The sequence below is a fragment of the Cryptomeria japonica genome, chromosome 11, assembly GCF_030272615.1.
Source record: "Cryptomeria japonica chromosome 11, Sugi_1.0, whole genome shotgun sequence".
Classification (NCBI taxonomy): domain Eukaryota; kingdom Viridiplantae; phylum Streptophyta; class Pinopsida; order Cupressales; family Cupressaceae; genus Cryptomeria; species Cryptomeria japonica.
Window position 1 is genome coordinate 333839251 of NC_081415.1, and position 20280 is coordinate 333859530.

Genomic DNA, 20280 nt, shown 5'->3' on the forward strand with positions numbered 1-20280 from the left:
CTGACTGACAGAGAGAAGGTTGAGTTCCATGCCTGGAACATAGTATACATTGAGGAATATTAAATTCCTCCCACCAGATTGAATTGCACATTTCTCTTGCCGACAACAATATACTCTTCCCCTCCTCCAAATATCCCTGAATCAGTGAAAGGCATGTATTTTTTGAACCAATCCCTCCAATGAGTGAAGTGTCGAGAAGGACCTGAATCAATGTACCAAGCAGAGGACTTAACATGATCTGCAGGTCTTTTAGCCATAAAGGTGTAAAAGGTAGATTCCTTCTACTCGGTGTGCTCTACAACATTAGCTTTCAATTGAGACCCTACCTACTTCAGTTCAGAGGTCAAGCGTTACCGACAGTCTTTCTTCATGTGACCTTACTTGCGGCAATAATTACACTGAATGTTCTTTTTCTTGGAGCTGTCCTCGGATTGACCTGGGCCTTTCTGCTGAGAGGATTGACTTTTCTCTTTATCCTTAGCAAAGGATTTAGCTGAGAAGGCCAGCTCTGTGCAGGACAACTAGCACCGCTACCGAACTCTTGTTTCCAGCGATCCTGCTACAAAAGTTTGCTGCAAAGCTCTAGAAACTTCAAGTCAACATTAGTCGAGGTAATGTTGAGCATCTCAATAAAGTGCTCATAAGACTTTGGTAGACTTTTCAGAGTGATGACTACCATGTCTTCTTCGTCCATCTTCCGACCAATCACCTCCAATTGATCACGAATGTCCTTGATGTTTGTGAGATACTCCTACAGAGACATTTTTTCAAGCATCATTATGGCAAATAGCTGGTTCTTCAGAAAGAATGCACGGCTCTTGTCCGATGTTTCATGGAGATCCGTCAGATGATTCCAAATCTCTGTAGTTGTCTTGCCTGATGGCACTTGACATAGTTGATCATCACTTACTGAAAGTTTGATAAGCATCATGGCTTCCTAATTACGCTCATCAAATTTGTCCTGGTCTTGTCCAGCTATTTTAGGACGAGTTTCTGTACCCAAAATGAGTGCATCAAGGCAGTGATATTCAAATATGGTCATCATTCGTTGCTTCCAGGTGTTATAGTTTCGGCCATTGAACTGTTGATTGTCTTCCAACATAATGTTGGTCAAAGATGCCATCTTTCATGCTTTCCGAGGCATGAAAAATGAGGTAAATAGAAGAGGCAAAAAAATGATTAAAAACAATCAAAATCTGATTGCACGAAATTCAAGGCATGAATTCCAATGCATAGAAAATCAAAGGGAGGTTTTGAAACGCGAATTCCAAGCCAAAAAATATCCAGAATTCCCTGGCTACAACTACAAAAACCCTAGGTCGTAGAGAAGAATGAAGAACCCCAAAAAAATTTGTAGCACCCCAAAAAAAAATGCAAACCCTATGTCGAAATACTATCATATTTTCTAGGATTTCAAAGATTTAAAAAACTTGATATTCGTATTCATTTTGATGATTGTTTTCTCTAATTGATTTCTTAGAGAAGCTACCTCGAACTCAAGTAGTTCACAAGTTCCCTCTTTTACCTTATATTGAGATGTAATCTCCTAAATTATTTTTCCCTCCTCAATTTGAATTTTTAAATTCATAATTTCCCTTTCTATTTCTTGAAGTGATTTTTTTTTCTTGCATTCTTCCTGATGTAAGTATCTCTACTTAGAAACCTTTTCTCAAAGCCTCTCAATATCATCAATATCACAATACAGGTTTTCCTCAAAACTCTCTACATCGTCTTCTTCATTACTCATGTCATTATTCTCATTAAATTGTTCTGACTCCTTTTCTTTACTCACAAGATAGCATTCATCTTCTATCCCTTCAACACTTGTACTAGGTGATTTGTTAACAATACCTTTCTTGGCACAAACTTTTACTTTTTCAATTTAATAACAAAAGCACATTATTTAATCCCAAAACATAATCATTTCCTATAAACATTCACATGAAATTTAACTACCATTTAACACAAGTAGAACACAAGATATATACGTGCCAACCCTTACGGAAGAAAACCACAAAAAAATAGCTTCCTTATATATAGAAAACTTCTTTTGCAAATTCGTAGGTATCAACCCACTAGAGGCACCAACCCCCCATTCAAATTTCCATCTCAATGTTGCTTCTCCAACGGATGATGGACAATCTTCTTCTTCACAAATTCTGTTGTAACTCTTTTCTCCAATCTACTATGACAATAAATTTGCCACAAAAGTCTTCTATAATGCTGTTCTCATATCTCCTTCAAATTCACTTCTACAACCTCTCACAATCTCCTTGTATAATCTGCAGCCAGTCCTCTTAATACATTCTTTTTATTTGCATTTGTACCTCTTCAATTTCTGCATAAGTCTGCTCCAAAATCACATGAATATTATTGCAAATGCTTTATCAAATATTCTCTATATGTACATTTAGTTCTTTTTAATGCTCCAAACTATCTTCTTGAATAGTCTATTATATTATCTTCATATACAGATTTTCTGATATATATATAATCTACAACCCACACTCCTCCTTCCTTACTTCTATTTCTTCACACATCTTCAGTATAAATTTATATCATCTTCAAATGAGATATCTCTATGAATTAATGTGTTCTTTCAAAATAGACACAACTCTGTTTACCTCACTGGGTAAACAGGAAGAATACAGAAATCGAACAGCAATGCGCAATGCAAATACAAAAGAAGTACCAGAATAAGCTTTCCATTCATGTCAGAGGATGTTCATATTATAATCTGTCGTCAACATTACATGTCCTCCAACACCCGGAGGTGGTACAATATATGACAGCCGAAGGGGTGCGACACAACCGTCGCGACTCCAACTACCTACCCGTCGGCTAACTAACTTACCGCCGTAACTCATTATTACCGACGACAACATAAACATAATATAACAACATAACATAATGATTATTCCCGACAACATCATCCCCCCCAAGAAAAGAAGTCGACTCCGACGACTTAATACAAAATAGAGATGAACGGCAGGAACTACTGACGCCAGTCGGGCCTGGATCTTATACACTTGCTGCGTCCTCGCCTGAAAACCCTTTTTCTGCTACCATCCGATGCTCAAGTGCGGATTTTACCAATATTGCTTCCTTTGCCATCACAGTCCTCCTGTGCCTAACCCAAACTTGTCTGCAAAACACGTTTTTCAGTCTCAGCTTCCACCAACTGCTACTCAATTGATACTGTCTCCCTAGCCAATTTGTCGTCGATAGCCACCCGTGTTGCTCTCCCGACATCCAACTCTTGGGTACGCTGAACTAAGTCTCACGCGACTATTGCCTCCAACCTGGTGGTCAGCTCCTCCCGAGCCCTCTGTGCATCCACCAAGGCAACCTCACGTCCAGCCGAGACATACTCCGAGTTCCTCAAAGCGTACCAGTCATGCCTGGAGGTGGCCACAATCTGCTGGCACAAATGCTAGGAGACACCTCAAATCCTCCATCACACTCCCCAAAGGCTAAAAACTGAACTGAATAACTCCCTGGTGTCATACAACTGCACGGACTTGCAATGCCTTCCCTCAAACTATGTTTGTTCGCAACCTCCAAATCCGTCTCCCTCTACGGCTTATTTCTTCCCCGCCAATGCTTAGCTGCAGGCTTCTTTCTCAAAGTACGGACAAGCACGACACTTCCCATGGTATTCTGTAGCTCAAAAATAAACTGGGGGTCTGGGGGCAACGCCCCCAGCGGGGTCGAGGGGCAGCGCCCCTCGCGGGGTCTGGGGCAGCGCCCCAGCGGGGTCGAGGGGCAGCGCCCCCGCGGGGTCGAGGGGCAACGCCCCTCGCGGGGTCCTGGGGCAACGCCCCTCGCGGGGTCCTGGGGCAGCGCCCCCGCCGCCAACACCAATTTACAACCTTCAGAACCCCACGAAAGTCCATGGCGCACTGCATTTCTGTGATATTTCAAGATGCCAAAAACCTTTCTTTTCTACTCTGAATTTCCAGTGTCCTGGCTTCAAACTCCAGCAAATCATTTGAAATCTGGCCGTCGTCGTTTTTTTTTTTTTGGCTGCTGCGCGTTGGTGTGCATAACCCTTGCTGTGCGTGTTGATCAGGCCGTGCAGTGCGTGGTCGGTGTTGTGCGGTGTGCGGTGTCTTCTTTCTATCCTCCGTGTGCGGCGTGTTGTTCCTTTTTTCCTTTGCTTGACGTGGCGGCTTCTCCTCTCCTCGGCGTTCGTTTTTTTTCTTCCTTTGCGCGGCGTGGCGTGGTGTTTTGTTCATCGGCTGCTGTGCGGCGTTTATATTCCCGCGGCCTTCGGTGGCTTCCACCGCACGGTGGCTCCACCGCACGATGGTGCCACCGTCGGTGGGCCCACCGTCGGTGGGCCCACCGTCGGTGGTGCCACCGCACGGTGGTGCCATCTGCTGTGTCCACCGTACGGTGGCCACTTTTTCTTTCTTTCTTTTTTTTAAAAAATTTTTTTTTTTGACCGTACGGTCGCTGTCGTACGACCATGCGATTTTTTCCAAATTTTTTTTATTTTTATTTTTTTCAAGTTGTCTAGAGAGTCTTCGGCTCGAGTCCCCTGTCTCTGGGATCGCTCTTCATCCTTCTCGGTTTTCCTCGCCCAAAAGTCTCCTGCTTTTGTCCCATGCCTCTCGAGTCGCTTGCCCGGCCTCTCAGGTCCACTTCCATCCTCTCGAGTCCCCCTCCGGACTCCCGGGTGTCCTTCCGGCCTCTCGGGTCCCCTATGCGCCTCTCATGGTAGGGTTTCAATTTGAACCTATTGGTGGCAAGTTTATTTTCCATGGCCATCCGAAGACCTGGAACCACAAATTCTACAAGGACCATGGTCTCCTTCCCGTACATAAGAAGAAGAAGAATAATAAGGATTTTGAAGATTGCGGTCTTCCACACAGGGTTCCAATTGTTGCCAACACTCTTCAGATTATTTACGTCGCCAGGGTTTGGGGCGTCTCCCTTCCAATATTCTTTGTATTCCGGCAGGTACACCTCTATTGGTTGCTCTGGTTCCTCTACTTCGAGCCTGTAGCTTTGGAACATTTCGTAATCCTCCATTTGCCAGTGGAAGAGCTCGTTAGTCGAGCATACCTCATCTTCAGAACATCCCTCCAATTCTAGCACCCCTTCACTGTTCGGCTCCATCGCGTTCTTGCCCTTACTTTCATCGGGACCCCCCTTCCCCTTTATTAGAGTCCTCCGAGTCGGAAGAGGCGAGCTCTTCGCCGACATTTTGGGTGTGTAGGTCAATGGTATATTTTCGCCCTCCCTTCTCCATGGAAAGTGTATTTTTCTTCCAGTTGTGGTTTACCCTTGCGTTGATCAACCACACTCTCCCCAGGATGGTGTCATAGCCTTTCTTCTTCGAGGGAATGACCACGAAATCTAACAAGAATGGTTGCGTACCAATTGTCACTTGCTGGGCCATCAACAGGCCGAGTGGCTTAATGCCGTGTTGGTCCGCTCCCACCAGGTTGAATGTGGGTGGCCATAGGGTGGGCTTCCCCAGCCGCTTCCATGTTTCTTCTGGTAGTACATTCACCCCAGATCCACCGTCCACAATGGTGTCCTTCAGAATGGTCCCACGGATACCCATTTCTACCACAGCTGGGTGTCTACCACTGCTCACGGCTAGTAACATCGGGTCAGTCGAAGGGCTGACGGAAACCTCCACCTGTGGTGTACTCTTCGTAGCGGTGGCGGGAACCCCTACCTATGGTGCACTCGACGATGCGGTGCTTTGCACATTGGTGAGGATGGCAGTCCTCAATTGTGGCATAGAGTCTAGAAGGTCTTTAACCTTTATCGGCACCTCTATCTGCAAGATTTGCTCAATGATGTTATTTTCCGCTTCCGTACGGAATGATGTAATCGCCACCTCGTTGTCCCGTCGTTCGGTCGTCATCTCACGTTCAATATTGGCCTTTGCCTCCCGTAATCTCTCCTTCTCCGTACGGGGGTCGGGATAAGTGACTTTTTTCGTCTGGGCGCGGGTGATCGCCAGTACTTCTTTCTCACCAGTCTTCTCAGCCTTCTCAATGTTGAGGAGATTAACCCCTGCCTGCGGGCAATTTGCGTCCTCATGGTCGCCTGGCCCGCACCAACGGCAGAGGTGCTGAGGGGTGGCTTCCTTCGTGCAATCACGGGCGAAGTGCCCCCACTGATTACAGGCCCTACATTGGATAATTGGCCGGCCCTTGGCGTCATACTGGAGACGGCTTCCGTTATTGTTCGTATTGTTATTATTACCTCTTCCTTGCCTGTTGTTTCGATAGCCGCCAGACGAGGCGTCGTTGCTCGCAGGCTGGGACGTGCCGGCTGACGCAGATGGTTCTGTAAAGAGAACCTGTTGGTTACGGGTCCTCATATTGTACGGACACTCCTTGGTAAGGTGTCCAGCAATCTGGCAAATATCACAAAATGCTTTTTTCGGACAAGACCCCTTGGTGTGTCCGTCGGTACGGCAGTCCGTGCACCATAACTCCCCTTCGTCGCCCTTGCTTGTGCTTCCGTTGGTTGCCTTTATCTCTCTCATCATTCGCTCCATATCTTTCTGGAGAGCCCGTACCTTCTGTTTAGAGTCGTCATCACTGCTATCGCTTTTGTCAGAAGAGGAATCATCCTCCGACGAGGATTTATTTTTCTTCTTCTTGGACGTCTTCTGTTCACTTTCTAAATCCATTGCCCTGTTATAGGCGTCGAAATATGAAGAGGGAGGTACTATCTTCATTTTTCGTCTAAGGGATTTCTTTAGACCTTCCACAAACCACCGTTTTTTCAGTCCGTCTGCCGGCTGGTTCTCCATCTTTCCTAGCAGCTCTTTGAGCCGCCGGCTGTAGGTTCGAACAGTCTCTTCCTTTTTCTGTTTCGTGCCGTAGATTCCGGCTATGATCTCATTATCGTCTCTTAGGAGACGAAACTCTGCTTGAAATTCCTTCTTCAAGTCTGGCCATGTGCCAATTTTAGCCTTATCCGTATCCGAAAACCAGTCGATGGCTACGCCCCTCAGGGTTGCGGGAAACTGTGTTACCCACTCGTCCTCATCGGTAACACCATTCGCTCCCCAAATTGTTTCACAAGTGCGACAGTGGCGGACAGGGTCTTCTTTCCCATCCCCATGGAACTTTGGAAGTTTTTGTTTTTGTGCCATACCTTGCCTTTTTACTACTGGTGGCTGTTGTCCTACTCCAGATGGGTCAGATCCTATAAGGGGTGCTTGACCGCCGTGCCCCGGTGTCCCTCCGACACTCCTAGCAGCCCCGGTGTCTTCTCCCTCTCCTGCCTCCTCCCCACTCCCTGGAGTTTTGCTAGCCTCTGGTGTGTGTGGCAAGTCCCTCAACTCCCTCAACTGAGTTTTGGTACACTCTATCCTGCGGCGGGTTTCCGCAAGTAACTCCTCCCGACTCCGTGGGTGGCCGCTGGCCTCACCGTCCCCTTCGGAGCGTTCCTCCTCTCTTCGCTTATACCTCTGTCGCCTTTCCGCTTGCTGTTCAAGGATCAAGGCACGTTGGGCTACTGCACGTTCATCTATATATTGTTGCTTATTTTTGTCTTTATTCAGTGTATTGGGCATTAATTCCTAGACCGCTTTCTATATACTTGACATAAAAAGTAGAACACTTTTATTCATTCATAATGTGGAAGACAAGTTTATGCCAACAATATGACATAATTATTACAATAAGTGTTCTTTTATTCTGTCCCGTATGGCTCACGGTTCAAATGCCCCTGAGCTGGCGCCATCTCGTTCTGCTTCCCGTTCCTCGTACTGTTGCAAAATTTCTTGGCGTCGCTCCTCCCGGGCAATCTCCTCCAGGCGAGCTTGTTGTGCCAACGATGCTTGTGCTAGCAGTCGGGGGAGATGGTTCATCAACCGATTTACCTCCAGACTCACTTCCAACGCTGTCCACACGGCACTTGGTGGGACTTCCGCCTCCGCCGCCTCTCGTCGCACGTAGGTCTGAATGGCTACTTGGAGTAGAATCGAAAATTCTCTCGTCGCAGTGTCTTCTCCTACGTAGAGTTCTGTTTGGGCATCGTCGACCTCCGGGTTCACCTCACCAACGGGTAGGCCCATTGTGTCTGTGCGCCATCCGTGTCTCCATGTCTCCTGTTCCGAGTTCGTGTCGGCAACGGCGCCAAATGTTTACCTCACTGGGTAAACAGGAAGAATACAGAAATCGAACAGCAATGCGCAATGCAAATACAAAAGAAGTACCAGAATAAGCTTTCCATTCATGTCAGAGGATGTTCATATTATAATCTGTCGTCAACATTACATGTCCTCCAACACCCAGAGGTGGTACAATATATGACAGCCGAAGGGGTGCGACACAACCGTCGCGACTCCAACTACCTACCCGTCGGCTAACTAACTTACCGCCGTAACTCATTATTACCGACGACAACATAAACATAATATAACAACATAACATAATGATTATTCCCGACAACAAACTCTTGAATATATCATACCTTTTCATAACAATTACCGTTCCCTTTCCTAACACATAATATTACCATTCTTTTTATAGACTATAATCTCTTTATGAAATCGTAGCCTTTTCATGAAATCCTTCACTCACAAAGTAAATCGCATCTTCTTGGACAAAATATTTTCTTTATAAAAAAAGAATGCATCTCTTTAAAATCCCAACTCTTTGTCATGTGAATACAACAAACAACTGTACCTTTTTGAATAAGACCAAATTACATGACAAAAGAATTTGTCTTTTAGTAAAACAATTTGTCCTCATGTGAAAAGCGCTGCCTTCATAAAATCAATTACTGCCTTTACTTCCTGTTTGCTAATTACAATTGCTAGTTACTGTCTTTTAATTAGTCGGTCAATATATAGCCACGAAATCCTTAATTGCGCCCTTTCAGGTTATATGATAATTGCTACCCTTTTTTTATGTCCAGCCAAAGAGAGCCATCTCCCTTTCCACGATTCAGCCTTCTGCTTTTCTCAATCACATCCTCCTAGAGCTTGGTTTAGGACACACTGCTGAAGATAGGTGCCCCCAAATATTTGGTTGAAATCTTCTCAATTGTGAAGCCAAAGACTTTGCGATCCTGCTCTGCCAGCACTTTTTGGTATTGAAGAATATAATTTTTGTTTTGTCCCTATTCAAAATCTGCCCAGTTATTAGGCTATCAGTGTCCAATATTGCCTTGATTAATATTCATTCCCACAGGTTTGCCTCCCCAAATACCACTGTGTCATCAGTGAATTGAACATGGGTGATTGGATCCATGTTTCTAGCCACTCTAACTCCACTTCATCTCCCACACCGTTGACATTGATTGATCAATCCTCCTAATGCTTCATGTATATAATTTTGTTTTCTTATGTACATAGCCAACACCTTGCCAAAAAAATTGTCATACCGGCATATCATACCTACATACTCATTCCTATTACCATACCCAATTCGGCGACTTAGAGTCTTAGAATTTACTTTTTCTTTCTTGTAGCAGCAATTTTATAAAATCTTCAAATAAATATCTTTTTTGTCTAAATTAATTACCAGGAATTTTAGAAAGTCTTCTAATAAAAACGAGTTTTTTACTTTTTTTGACTAAATTAAGTGCCATGTTTGCCACTTGGATGATTATTTATACTTATTTTACGTTAGAAAACCTTGTAACAATTTAAATAAGATGTGAATGAGTTTTAAGCACTACAGAGCATTCTCGTTACTTGAGAGAAAAACCAGTAAATTGAAAAGACTAAATCCGCACAGGACTAGATAATAATTATCATTTGGTAAATCTTTATTCATCATAAATGGACTCCATTGATAAATTGAAAAGACTAAATCCGCACAGAACTAGATAATAATTATCATTTGGTAAATCTTTATTCATCATAAATGGACTCCATTGATAAATTTGTGCTAAGGTATCTTTTGTAATGAATTATAATTTATAAATTCATGTACAAAACCAGAACTGACATACTTTGTTTCAGTGAGCTTAGGACTTGGACGATAATATTTCAGATATCCATCCCATGGAACCTTCTTTAAGCCTGCTCTTGTAGCTATTATGTCTCTGACCCTGTTTTAGAGATGTCCAAATGCAACTATGAACAACAATATAGGAAGCAGGTAAAACACTTTCTAATTATAAATTAAACAATTAAGCATCAAGATACTTTGCTGGATTGGTTAAACATTTACCTCTCTGCAAATTCAATTGGTGTCTCTCCAGGTTGCAGTGTTTGTGGTTCTAGGTACCACACATCACAAACTACTGCCCATGAAGTCATAAGACGGACCAAATGCATTGTAAAAGACTGCCTGCCACAGCAAAATTTGAAGCAATGAAATTTGTATTCCTTTTGACTGAGCTTTTAATTAAGAATTGGAAGAGAATCTAAATACACATGAAGCAAACCATACTTCAATTCTCAAGACAAAGTTAAAGCAATATATAAATGTAAGCACAAAAAAACAGTTTCTGGAAAAAATTGCATAACATACTTTTCATCAACATTTCAAATAACAATCCGTAATCCATCGTCAGGCCAAGAAGATGTCTACAGATTGTGGACTTGAATTCTTTTTAACAGAAAACTCACTATTGTACAAAGATGCCTTCATAGGGTAGATAAAATTATTCAATAAACAGAATGTTACCAACATTAATTCTTAAATGAGTTGCTGCCAACATTAGTTAGTCATAGCCAATAATCCACGAATATTAAATTGTTCCGAACTAGCCATCATCAGTTCTAATATGAACAACACCCAATTCCTATTAGATGGTGCATCCCTCTAGATGTTGGGCACTTTAGTATGTTAATGATAGGCCTCCATGAATAATTTAATTACCGAGATCATGGAGCTTGATCACATGCAAATGACTTTTAGGACCTTTCTCTATGCCATTGATTCTTGTTCAAAAGCCAAATCATTATTTACAACAGCTTTGAACAATCATCACAAATAATCTAGAATTAGGAGCATATGTGATGCAACCCTCATGTATTTCATGGGACAAATTGATGTTTTGCCAATTTAAACCCCACTTATGAAAATATTGGGTATTGGAGTCTCCTCAAGCGAACCATTCCCGCACAAACTGCTACCACTAACATTGTTCTTCTTTGGTTTGTGCCACAACAAGATCATGAATAAGAGATTACTCTTGGGGCATTATCCTCTACACAATCCTTACCCTTATTGTTTCTTGGAATGCAACAATTTTGTCCATTAGATGAAATCATAGTTAAAAAGCTCGAATTTGAAAACTACTAGACAGACTCAAAAAAAAAAAAACTCAATAGTCAACAAATTTATTGAACACTGGAAAATACAAAAAGAAATTAAAATATTCTTCAAAATCACACTTTGCTAAATTTTTAGTACATATAACTGATTTTCATCATATATAAATCAAAATTAGAATATAATGCATATAATAGATCAAAAAATGAGTTCAACCTCGAAATACATGTGAGTTTGAGTTTCAATATCTATAAAAATTATAAACCATAAATCTCTTCTACGACTAAAGCTGAAAAACACTATTGCCGTTTGGTGTTGTGAAGGTGGATGGTATAGCTGTGAAATCCTCAATAGGTGCTTCATCCATAGTGATAGGATCAAGCTATGTGTGCAAGGAACCCCCACCTAATGGCTCACCAACCAAACCTTCCTCCTCGTGTGCTACTACATTCGCTTCTTATTCATCCCCCTTCTTCTCCAAATCAACTAATTCATCATCAATTAACAATAGATCCACGTCAATATCATCAAACTTAATAATCCAATATATATATTGATCAATGCCATCAAGATCAAGTCAATGACATGTATCCTACTCTTGTACCTTATTTTCATACAGCCAAAGCTTGTACCAAACAGACAAGGTTATTCAAGCACTTCTAAGTCAACCTATTATGCTTCTTTGTACAAATAGCCTCAAAAAGACTCCCGTTGTGCCCAAAATCAAAGGCACTAAAAGGCTGTAATAAAATGTGGATGGCAAGCTTTTGAAGATTACGCATTGTGGCACCATAATCTTTGCACTAGAAATTTACAAGGATAACATTTATAACTTCATCAAAATTTTAGTAAATTAAAATTAAACATATATGTTTCCTTTTTGCTAGTTGTGAAGTGGCTATCCTAGGAATGCAAAAAGTTGGAGAAAATATTGCCCCCTTCAGCCCTCTTATAACTCTATATCTCATCAAATATGGGGTCTTGAAGGTTGCCATCAACAACCAATCTCTCAATATGCGTGTTGAGGCCAAGCATAACCCCTAAATCTGCTTTAAATGAAGGAGACAAGAAAAGCCTGAGATTAATATAGGCAGCAATAACATGAATATGTTTGTGGAGTTGTTGGTTCCACCTCTCATTAATAATGTGCCATATGGGTTCATATTAGCCTTATCAGTGGCCTTATATAGATAGCCTGTGAGTTTTCAATCTTCATCCATCAATTGTAGAGCCCTTCAAAATGGTTATCACACCTAAATATCAAAATTTTACAATATCACCAAATTGTAACATTAGAAAATGAAAACAAAAATAATAGATATTGGAGTCTGAAAACTTTCCTTGATTATCTCCTCCATGAGTTTGGCCAATCTATTATCAAAAATGGTCTTCACCACTCTCTTGTTTGGCCTTCCTACAATAAGGAGTCTCCAACCACCTCTTTCTTGCAAACATGCTCTTAAGATTGGGCAATGAAACTATTATACTCTAAAAGGTGAGGAAATTAGTGACAAAGTGTATGACTCCTAATTGCATGAGCTCCTTGCTATTAATGTATTCTTTCATAAGATTGAGGACCCATGTGTGGTTGTGGATGTACTTTACGATATTCCTTGATCATCAACCATGTTTTTCATCCAGCTTAGAATCCCTATGTCCTCAGGAAGTAGGTCAAGACAATGAGCAATACAAAGGCTCCATAACAATGTTGGGTGCCTCGCCTATAGAAGACTGCCAAATACATATATGCAATTGTATTGTCAATCACTATTTGAATGACATTTTTCAATCCCATCTCATTCAACATGTCGCTCAAAGTCTCTAGCTTTTTAGTTTATTAGAGGCATCAACTAATTTTAAAAGGACTAGTTGCCCCCCTGAAGGCACTAAAAAAGGTCATGAGTGTCCTATTCTTGCCACCTGTCCACCCCTAAAATAAAACGATGCAGCCCTTTTTTTCCCAAATCTTCTTCTATTCTACTAGTAGGCATGTATTTTGGATCTCATCCTACACTAATGAGCCACTCAACTCATGATGACTTGGTGCCTTGAACCCCTTACCTACCATGGTCGACAATTGCACTAACCAACTACTCGAAATAAGCACTTGAAGCAACATCAAATGGAATATTGTTGCTGTACAAAAATCTTGCACATACCAACTTTACCTCATGTTGCAATTTCTATTCCATATAGTATCTTCCAATGTAAGTTGTACACCAAGAGTGCTACGAGGAACAAAAAAAGCTAGAACTATGGGTTCTCACATTGTTTGATCCTCATATCCATGGCCTAATGGAAGAACAACCCCCCATATCTCCTTTTGACCTTACACAACTAAAAACTAGGTTTGGGGCTGCAATCACCTTTGATATTATCTTTTCCTCTACTATTATCATTTTCATTGTTTTCATCTAATCATATGTTGCAAGAAGTACTTTTGCCCATAGTTCATAAACTTGGACTCAAAGTACTCAGCAAGCCAGAAATTTCCACATTGGAGATTAATTGACAAAACTAATAACTTAAAAAACCAAAATTTCTTTTAAATATAATTTTTTTTAAAAGAACAAAAAAAATTCAATTTTTTTATGCAAAATATAACTACAAAATGTACCAAAAGAGTTTGGTTGAGGTTTGGAGGGAGAACCCCCAACAATGTTGAAGTTCAACACCAACTCGAAAGATCTGGAGTTAGTGTGCCCTAGATGCACTCCTTGTCATGGTACAGGGCAAGATCGAGGCATGAGGCCCCTATAACCAAGCCCAAATGAAGACCTTAAAATGACACAGAATCTCATAGTCCACATCATTTTCAAATTTTTCAAAGGCAAAAAACAATGCTTATAAAGCAAAAAATATAGAGTTTTTGAATTGTTTAACCCACATTTTTCGCAACGAAGTTGACATGTTGCTAGCACAAAGAGTCAAAAGGAAAAATTCACTGGTGAGTTCTTGTAAGCACTCACAAAAAAATTGACAATCTTTTCCATATACTCGACAAAAAATCTCAATGAGTAAACCTTGTGAGTTGTGAGTACTTACATAGAAATAAAACTCATGAGTACTCACCAAAAACTCAACAAGCAAATAAACCTTGAGAGTACTTGTGTTGGGAAAAAATTCACAATTACTTCATGACTCAACAATTTTGCAAACTATGCTTTCACCTCCTCAACCTCTGGAGTAGCTCTTGTACATGGCATAAGATCTTAAGCATCCATACAAGGTGATATCTGAGTCAATTTGTGACTTTGATCATACCCTTAGTGCAATGGATAATAATAACCTCTCCTCAGATTGGATCTAGTGTACTATATTTCCAACAAGGGTCCTTAGCTTTGTCGTCAATTTTGCTATTTGTGGAAGCCATATTCCTTTTAGAAAAATAAAATGAAACCTAGTTAAACGGAGACAACAAAAACAAATCAATAATAACCTAGCTAGTAGCCTAAAATTAGAAAATTAAAATTAAAAAATTGTTCCATCAAAGATATCATTAATTATTTCAGAGCACTAATCTTAAGATATCAGTATTTATCCATGTTTTGTTAATATTTATTTAACTATTTTATGTTATTACATATGAGTTGTGATTTTGGGTTATATTTGAAGTGAAATATTCTTTTTGTTAGTTTTTGTATTTCTTCCTAAATTTGCAACCCATCTAACTAATATTTGCAATTTTGCAAGATATTTCTTTTATTCCAATATACATTTATTAAGATGACCACAAAAGATCCAGATGAGATATTGAAGGTCATGTAGCGAAAAATCCGTCCACTATAACAAGGAAGAACGTGTGCTTTTGAAAGAAAGATCACAAGTTTGAATCCTATAAGAAGTAGGGTATGTGTGCCTTGTTTAAGCACTCTAAGGAGGTGTATCTTCAAGAATACGAGTATGAGGCAATCTCTGTGGTGTCTGTTGATGTGTTTTTTAGGCACAATCAAACACAGAATAAAATACAAAAGTATCTTATCCTCTCTCGACCAAAATCTTCCCAAATGCTAAACTTCGTGATCAATTGGAAAACTCCAAGGTTTCTATTGTCAGGTCTCGACTTGTGGATAGCTCAATTGGTTGATGTGATTGCTGGTAATCCAAGGGGACTTACATGGAATACTTGAATGCTTGAATTGTTGGAACTTAGATTCTAACTGCTTTCTTGGAGAATAAAAAAGAGATAAAGAGATGGGTTTAGGAAGACTACACTACTCCTAAGAATGCAAGAGACGATGAACAATTAGGTGAAATTCAACCAAGCTTCGCTTTGCCATCAACGAACAACTCTACAAAGCTAGTGTGATCTCCTAAGGTAGGCACATGATGTTCAAATCACTATCAACAACGAAGACACCATCAAGGCAATGCATATCAAAGTGTGAATAGCAATTGAAGTTAAGCTCATTAAGAATTCCAGTTGACCACACAAGGCAGACTTACAATCAGCAAATCGCTAGTGGTATGGATATATGAATTTCATCATTATTCATTCACAATTCCTTTCATTCATCTAATCAACATGAAAGTAAATGAGAAGTAGAAACCATGTAGCTTGTTGAAATAACACATTTCACCATATCTTCAATGAAAAGAGTATATCCATTTACAAGCCTTAGCAACAATTTCTTCTTCTCCCACTCTATCCTAACTGCTTGCTATCTAGCATCTATCAACTATTCACTATTGTTGAACTATCAACTATTTCTAAACTATTAACCTGCTATTAACCTTTACAAATGAGATGATTTGAGCCTTTTACAGATAGCTCTTAACAACGAATGGCTCAGATCTATTTGAGATCAATGGTCGAGATTACAAGATGGAAACCCTAATTAGGGTTTGTTACAACAAACTCCTTTTGGTCAATGAGAAAATTACATTTAGGTTCAATGTGAACCAATAAAATATGAGGGTAGGTAGCTCAAAGTTTGTGCCTACATGGATGAGTCAGGTGAATTGATTTGGACATGTCGATGTGGACCTTCTGATTGATAGAGTGGTGACTAGGATGCCACCTCAACTTGCACTTGTAGACTTGATTCATCATCATGAATGAGTGTTGAGCAATATCTCTTGATACTCAACATTATTCAATTAACTCAATGTGATGATGATGGTTGATCTTTCCTTATTCATGATCTTCGACCTCATGATGTGGAATCCCTGGTTTCTCGTGACCTCCTTGATGATGTTTGATGTTGAAATTTCTTGTCTTTGAATTGAATTCCTTGGTGTATATGTGAAATCCTTTTTTTAGCTTAGATTCCTCTTGTTATCCTTTGAAACTTCTTGCATCCTCCTTCTTGAATGTCCTCAATTTGTCTTCCTTGAAGTTGTGATGGTGTTGGACTCCTTGGTATGTAGAAAATTCCTTACCTTGACTGTGTAGAACATGTCTTCGTTGTTTATCCTTCATCCTTATGCTTCCTTGCAATAATACACTTCACCCCTGATTTTATTATGCTATTGTCCTCCAAGTATTGATTGCTGATATTGAGGTTGAACTTTGTATTGTCCCCTATTTGGATACCAACGATTTTTTGCCCAAATTCTTAAATTGTCAACCACTTCTTTCTATTTTGGTACTTAGTGTTGACAATTTTATAAGTTTTATATTGCCAAACAAGATTCAGATATAAAAACTGTTATTTTAGATCTACTATGTCATCTAAATGGAATAACATAACTACACTCTAATATATTAGATATCAATCTTCAAGTTTAGATAGATATCAAGATTGATATATGGGTGCACTACTATGATATCCGACTTGGTCGGTGTTTTTGAGGATAATGACTCGATACTAATTACTGCAATTATGACTTTAAGGGAGTAGCAAGTGCTACGGCTGTAGTCTATTATTTAAATATAATTGTATATCTTTCTGGAAGTAAGACGATGGGCGTTGTGACCAGATATCCCTTCTCCCGTATGTATCCAAATCATCTGTTATTGATCCCTTCTTATACTTTACACTTTGAAGCGATGCCTCTAAAAGACATGACTTTGTCCCTTCAAACCATACCGCTTCTTAATACTTTATCGATTAGACTTCTTTAACCGATTCCTTCTTAATCTTCCTATTTCTTATCTTGCCTATGAACTACTTTGATTATCGGGAACAAGCTAATTATCGGTGACTCTTTGATATATTGATGCCGTCACTAATTACCGATTTAGTCAAATGGGAGTCACAATAATATAAATCCCTTAATAACGATAGTTGGGTGATTAGTCGAGCACTGTCATCAATTCATACGGCTTGACAAATTATCGATAAGTAGTTATAACTATATATCCTCAATTAACTAGTCATCACCCTCCCATCAATCGACTTATGAACCTTCAATAATTGCATATGGTTCTGCCTTAGTGGATGTGTTTTTAAGCCTTTGGATGGCATCGTTCGTACCACTATTTATCCTTAGCGGCAGTAATCGATGCTCTTCTATTAATTAACAAGCAAATATTATCGCTGAAGTTTATAGTATCGTATGATCTCTTCTTTCTTTATCAATCGCATTTATTTATTTGTACAATCGCTACTATAGAATAATATTCATCGCTACCTAATCAAAGTCGCTGACTTGCACTGGACAAATCGTAATCAATGTTTGACATTAGTTTGGATGATTGCTAACATAATTCGTTGCCTTCTAAATACTCCTTCAGTGATGATATAGACAATTGTCATCACCTCTCAATCCCTTGTATTATGAATCATGGCATATAAGGTTGTTTATTACGATTGCTCCTTAAGATTGCTGACCTATCTTTTGACTGACTGGCCATTGTTTAATATAAAGTTGCGGCAGACTTCTCCATTTTAATCGCTCCTTTCAAATATAAGCTTTGTTTAGTAGAATCCCACTTCAATAACTTTACTTGATTGTTGCTCTTGAGGAACGCATAGGAATATTGTCTCTTAATATTTCCCATTATTCCTTAACAACTATTGATCTCAATTGTGATCGACTTATGTGATTCTTTTCTGTGAATGGTACGTCCTAATATGGTTATGATGGATCACAATCTAGAAACCGTAATGTGGCATCTATCCTTTGATGAACTCAACCATTACTTTCATATAGGTGTTGTTCCTTAAAAGCTATTACACCCTTCATCGTCTTAAACAATGTTTTGCTCATTATCATTTATAAAGATAATACAAGGAGTTTGTTTAATAATAACAATAATGATGAGGTTCAATTTGGGGACATCACAATCTCCCCTCCTTGGAAATGCTTGCCCTCAAGCATTCATAAAAATCACTGATTCAAATAATTATTCCTTCATCATGCCTTTAAATATAAATCCATTTATTATCCAGCATAAATATGGGGACATGACCGTCTCCCCTTCTTTAAGATGCTTGCCCACAAGTATTCCTAAATTTGTCATGAAGGTTCTTGACTTTGAAACCTTGTACTTAGATGAGTGAAGATAACCTGTCACTACATTATGAACCACACATGCAAAAATATACATATCCCATTGTAAGGATTAAGCAATTACATCATACTTAATACAAGCATGTAGAGTTTGGGAAGAAGAGATGGGATGGGTATCTTGAGAGCCATTTTCCCATCAAGGCCTCATTTCCCTAAGAACTTGCCATCTTGTGAAGTTTGGGGGAGAATATCAAAACTCTATTGCATCTCAAGCCCACAACACAAGACTTCTGAAGTCGGAGGGAGAATGTCAAAACTATATTGCATCTCAAGCCCACAACACAAGACTTGTGAAGTTGGGGGGACAATATCAATACTTTGTTCCATCTCAAGCCCACAACACAAGATGGGTTTTCATCAATCTTTATGCATTCCCTCTTGCAAGATCGGGGGGAAGACGTAAGGGGTGACTTGACTCCTCAATTGTAAGTTCCCATTTTTAGGTTACTTACGAGCCCCTTGTGACCCATCTCTTACTCCTCAAGCCCTCTCCCATAAGAGGATTGCAGATAGTATTTAGCATGCATGTGAAAACACGAAGTATACATATGAATGCATGAAGACACCGAGCATACACAAAGTATACAATTGTACAAACATGGAGCATACCCTTGAAAACATGAAGCATACACATTGATATCTACAAACACAAAGCATACATGTGAATACACATATTGTTAGATTCTTTTTCCTTGACTAGAATGATTCATTGATTCATCTTTAGATTCTTTACCTTGCAGGATGGCAGGATCCTTGTTGTGATACCACTTGTAATGTCCCCTATTTGGATCCCAGGATCGCAAAGATTTTTTGCCCAAATTCTTAAATTGCCAGCCACTTCATTCTATTTTGGTGCTTAGTGTTGACAATTTTATGTTTTATATTGCCAAACAAGATTCAAGTATAGAATGACTGTTGTTTTAGATCTACTATGTCATCTAAATGGAATAACATAACTACAATCTAATACATTAGATATCAATCTACAAGTTTAGATAGATATCAATCTTATTGATATACGGGTGCACTACTACGACATCCGACTTGGTCGGTGAAAGATCCCTAATGGATCCCCTTGCTGATCTGCTGTAGTTTTTAAATTAATAAATTATATCTTCCTGTGATTCCTTTGATGGTTTTAGAGAATAGACAGAAGTTGCAGAAGGTTTGTTTCTTTTTGTGTTTTTTGATAGTTTTCAAACAAGTAATGAATAATGAACAGTAAACATGAAAGGAGACTGAAAATAAATAAGAACATACAGCCAAATTCAGAATTGCTACAAGCTGTACCAAACAGATTTGATTTCTGATTTGTAAAACCAAATAATAATTCCAATGCAGATTCAAGGAACTTACATCCAACAATGATGCCAAACTGAAAGGTGAATAGTGATCATGAATCAAGAATACCTCTAAGGCTGAATACAAGCATTCCTTACATTCCACGTGGGATGTACCTACTGCAAATGGCAGCCCTAAGGCTGCAAGGATCACACCCAAGCTGAAGAATGAATCTGCCATGCTGAAAACCTTACTCTGCAACCTGAATCCACAATGAAGAATGGCGTACTCAATCTCTGTCAACAATGCACTCTGCCTGAAGACTCCA

At 39.7% G+C, this 20280-nt stretch overlaps 1 protein-coding gene across 13 annotated transcripts in view; it reads right to left on the reverse strand.

The window, feature by feature from the left end:
- The window catches only part of LOC131075033 (glycerol-3-phosphate acyltransferase 9), a 337473-nt gene that overhangs the window by 90866 nt on the left and 226327 nt on the right, over positions 1-20280 (reverse strand). For 11 of the 13 annotated variants that reach the window (XR_009113163.2, XM_058011874.2, XM_058011882.2 and 8 more), the window contains exons 11-12: positions 10164-10283; positions 9943-10041 (exon numbers count right to left, since the gene is read on the reverse strand). Coding sequence is in view for 12 of the 13 variants with exons in the window: in XM_058011874.2 (XP_057867857.2) it covers positions 9943-10041; positions 10164-10283 (219 nt within the window). In the remaining variant the exon portion in view is untranslated. The remainder of the gene's footprint in view (positions 1-9942; positions 10042-10163; positions 10284-20280) is intronic. The other 2 variants (XM_059213954.1, XM_058011892.2) reach the window with 1 other exon arrangement.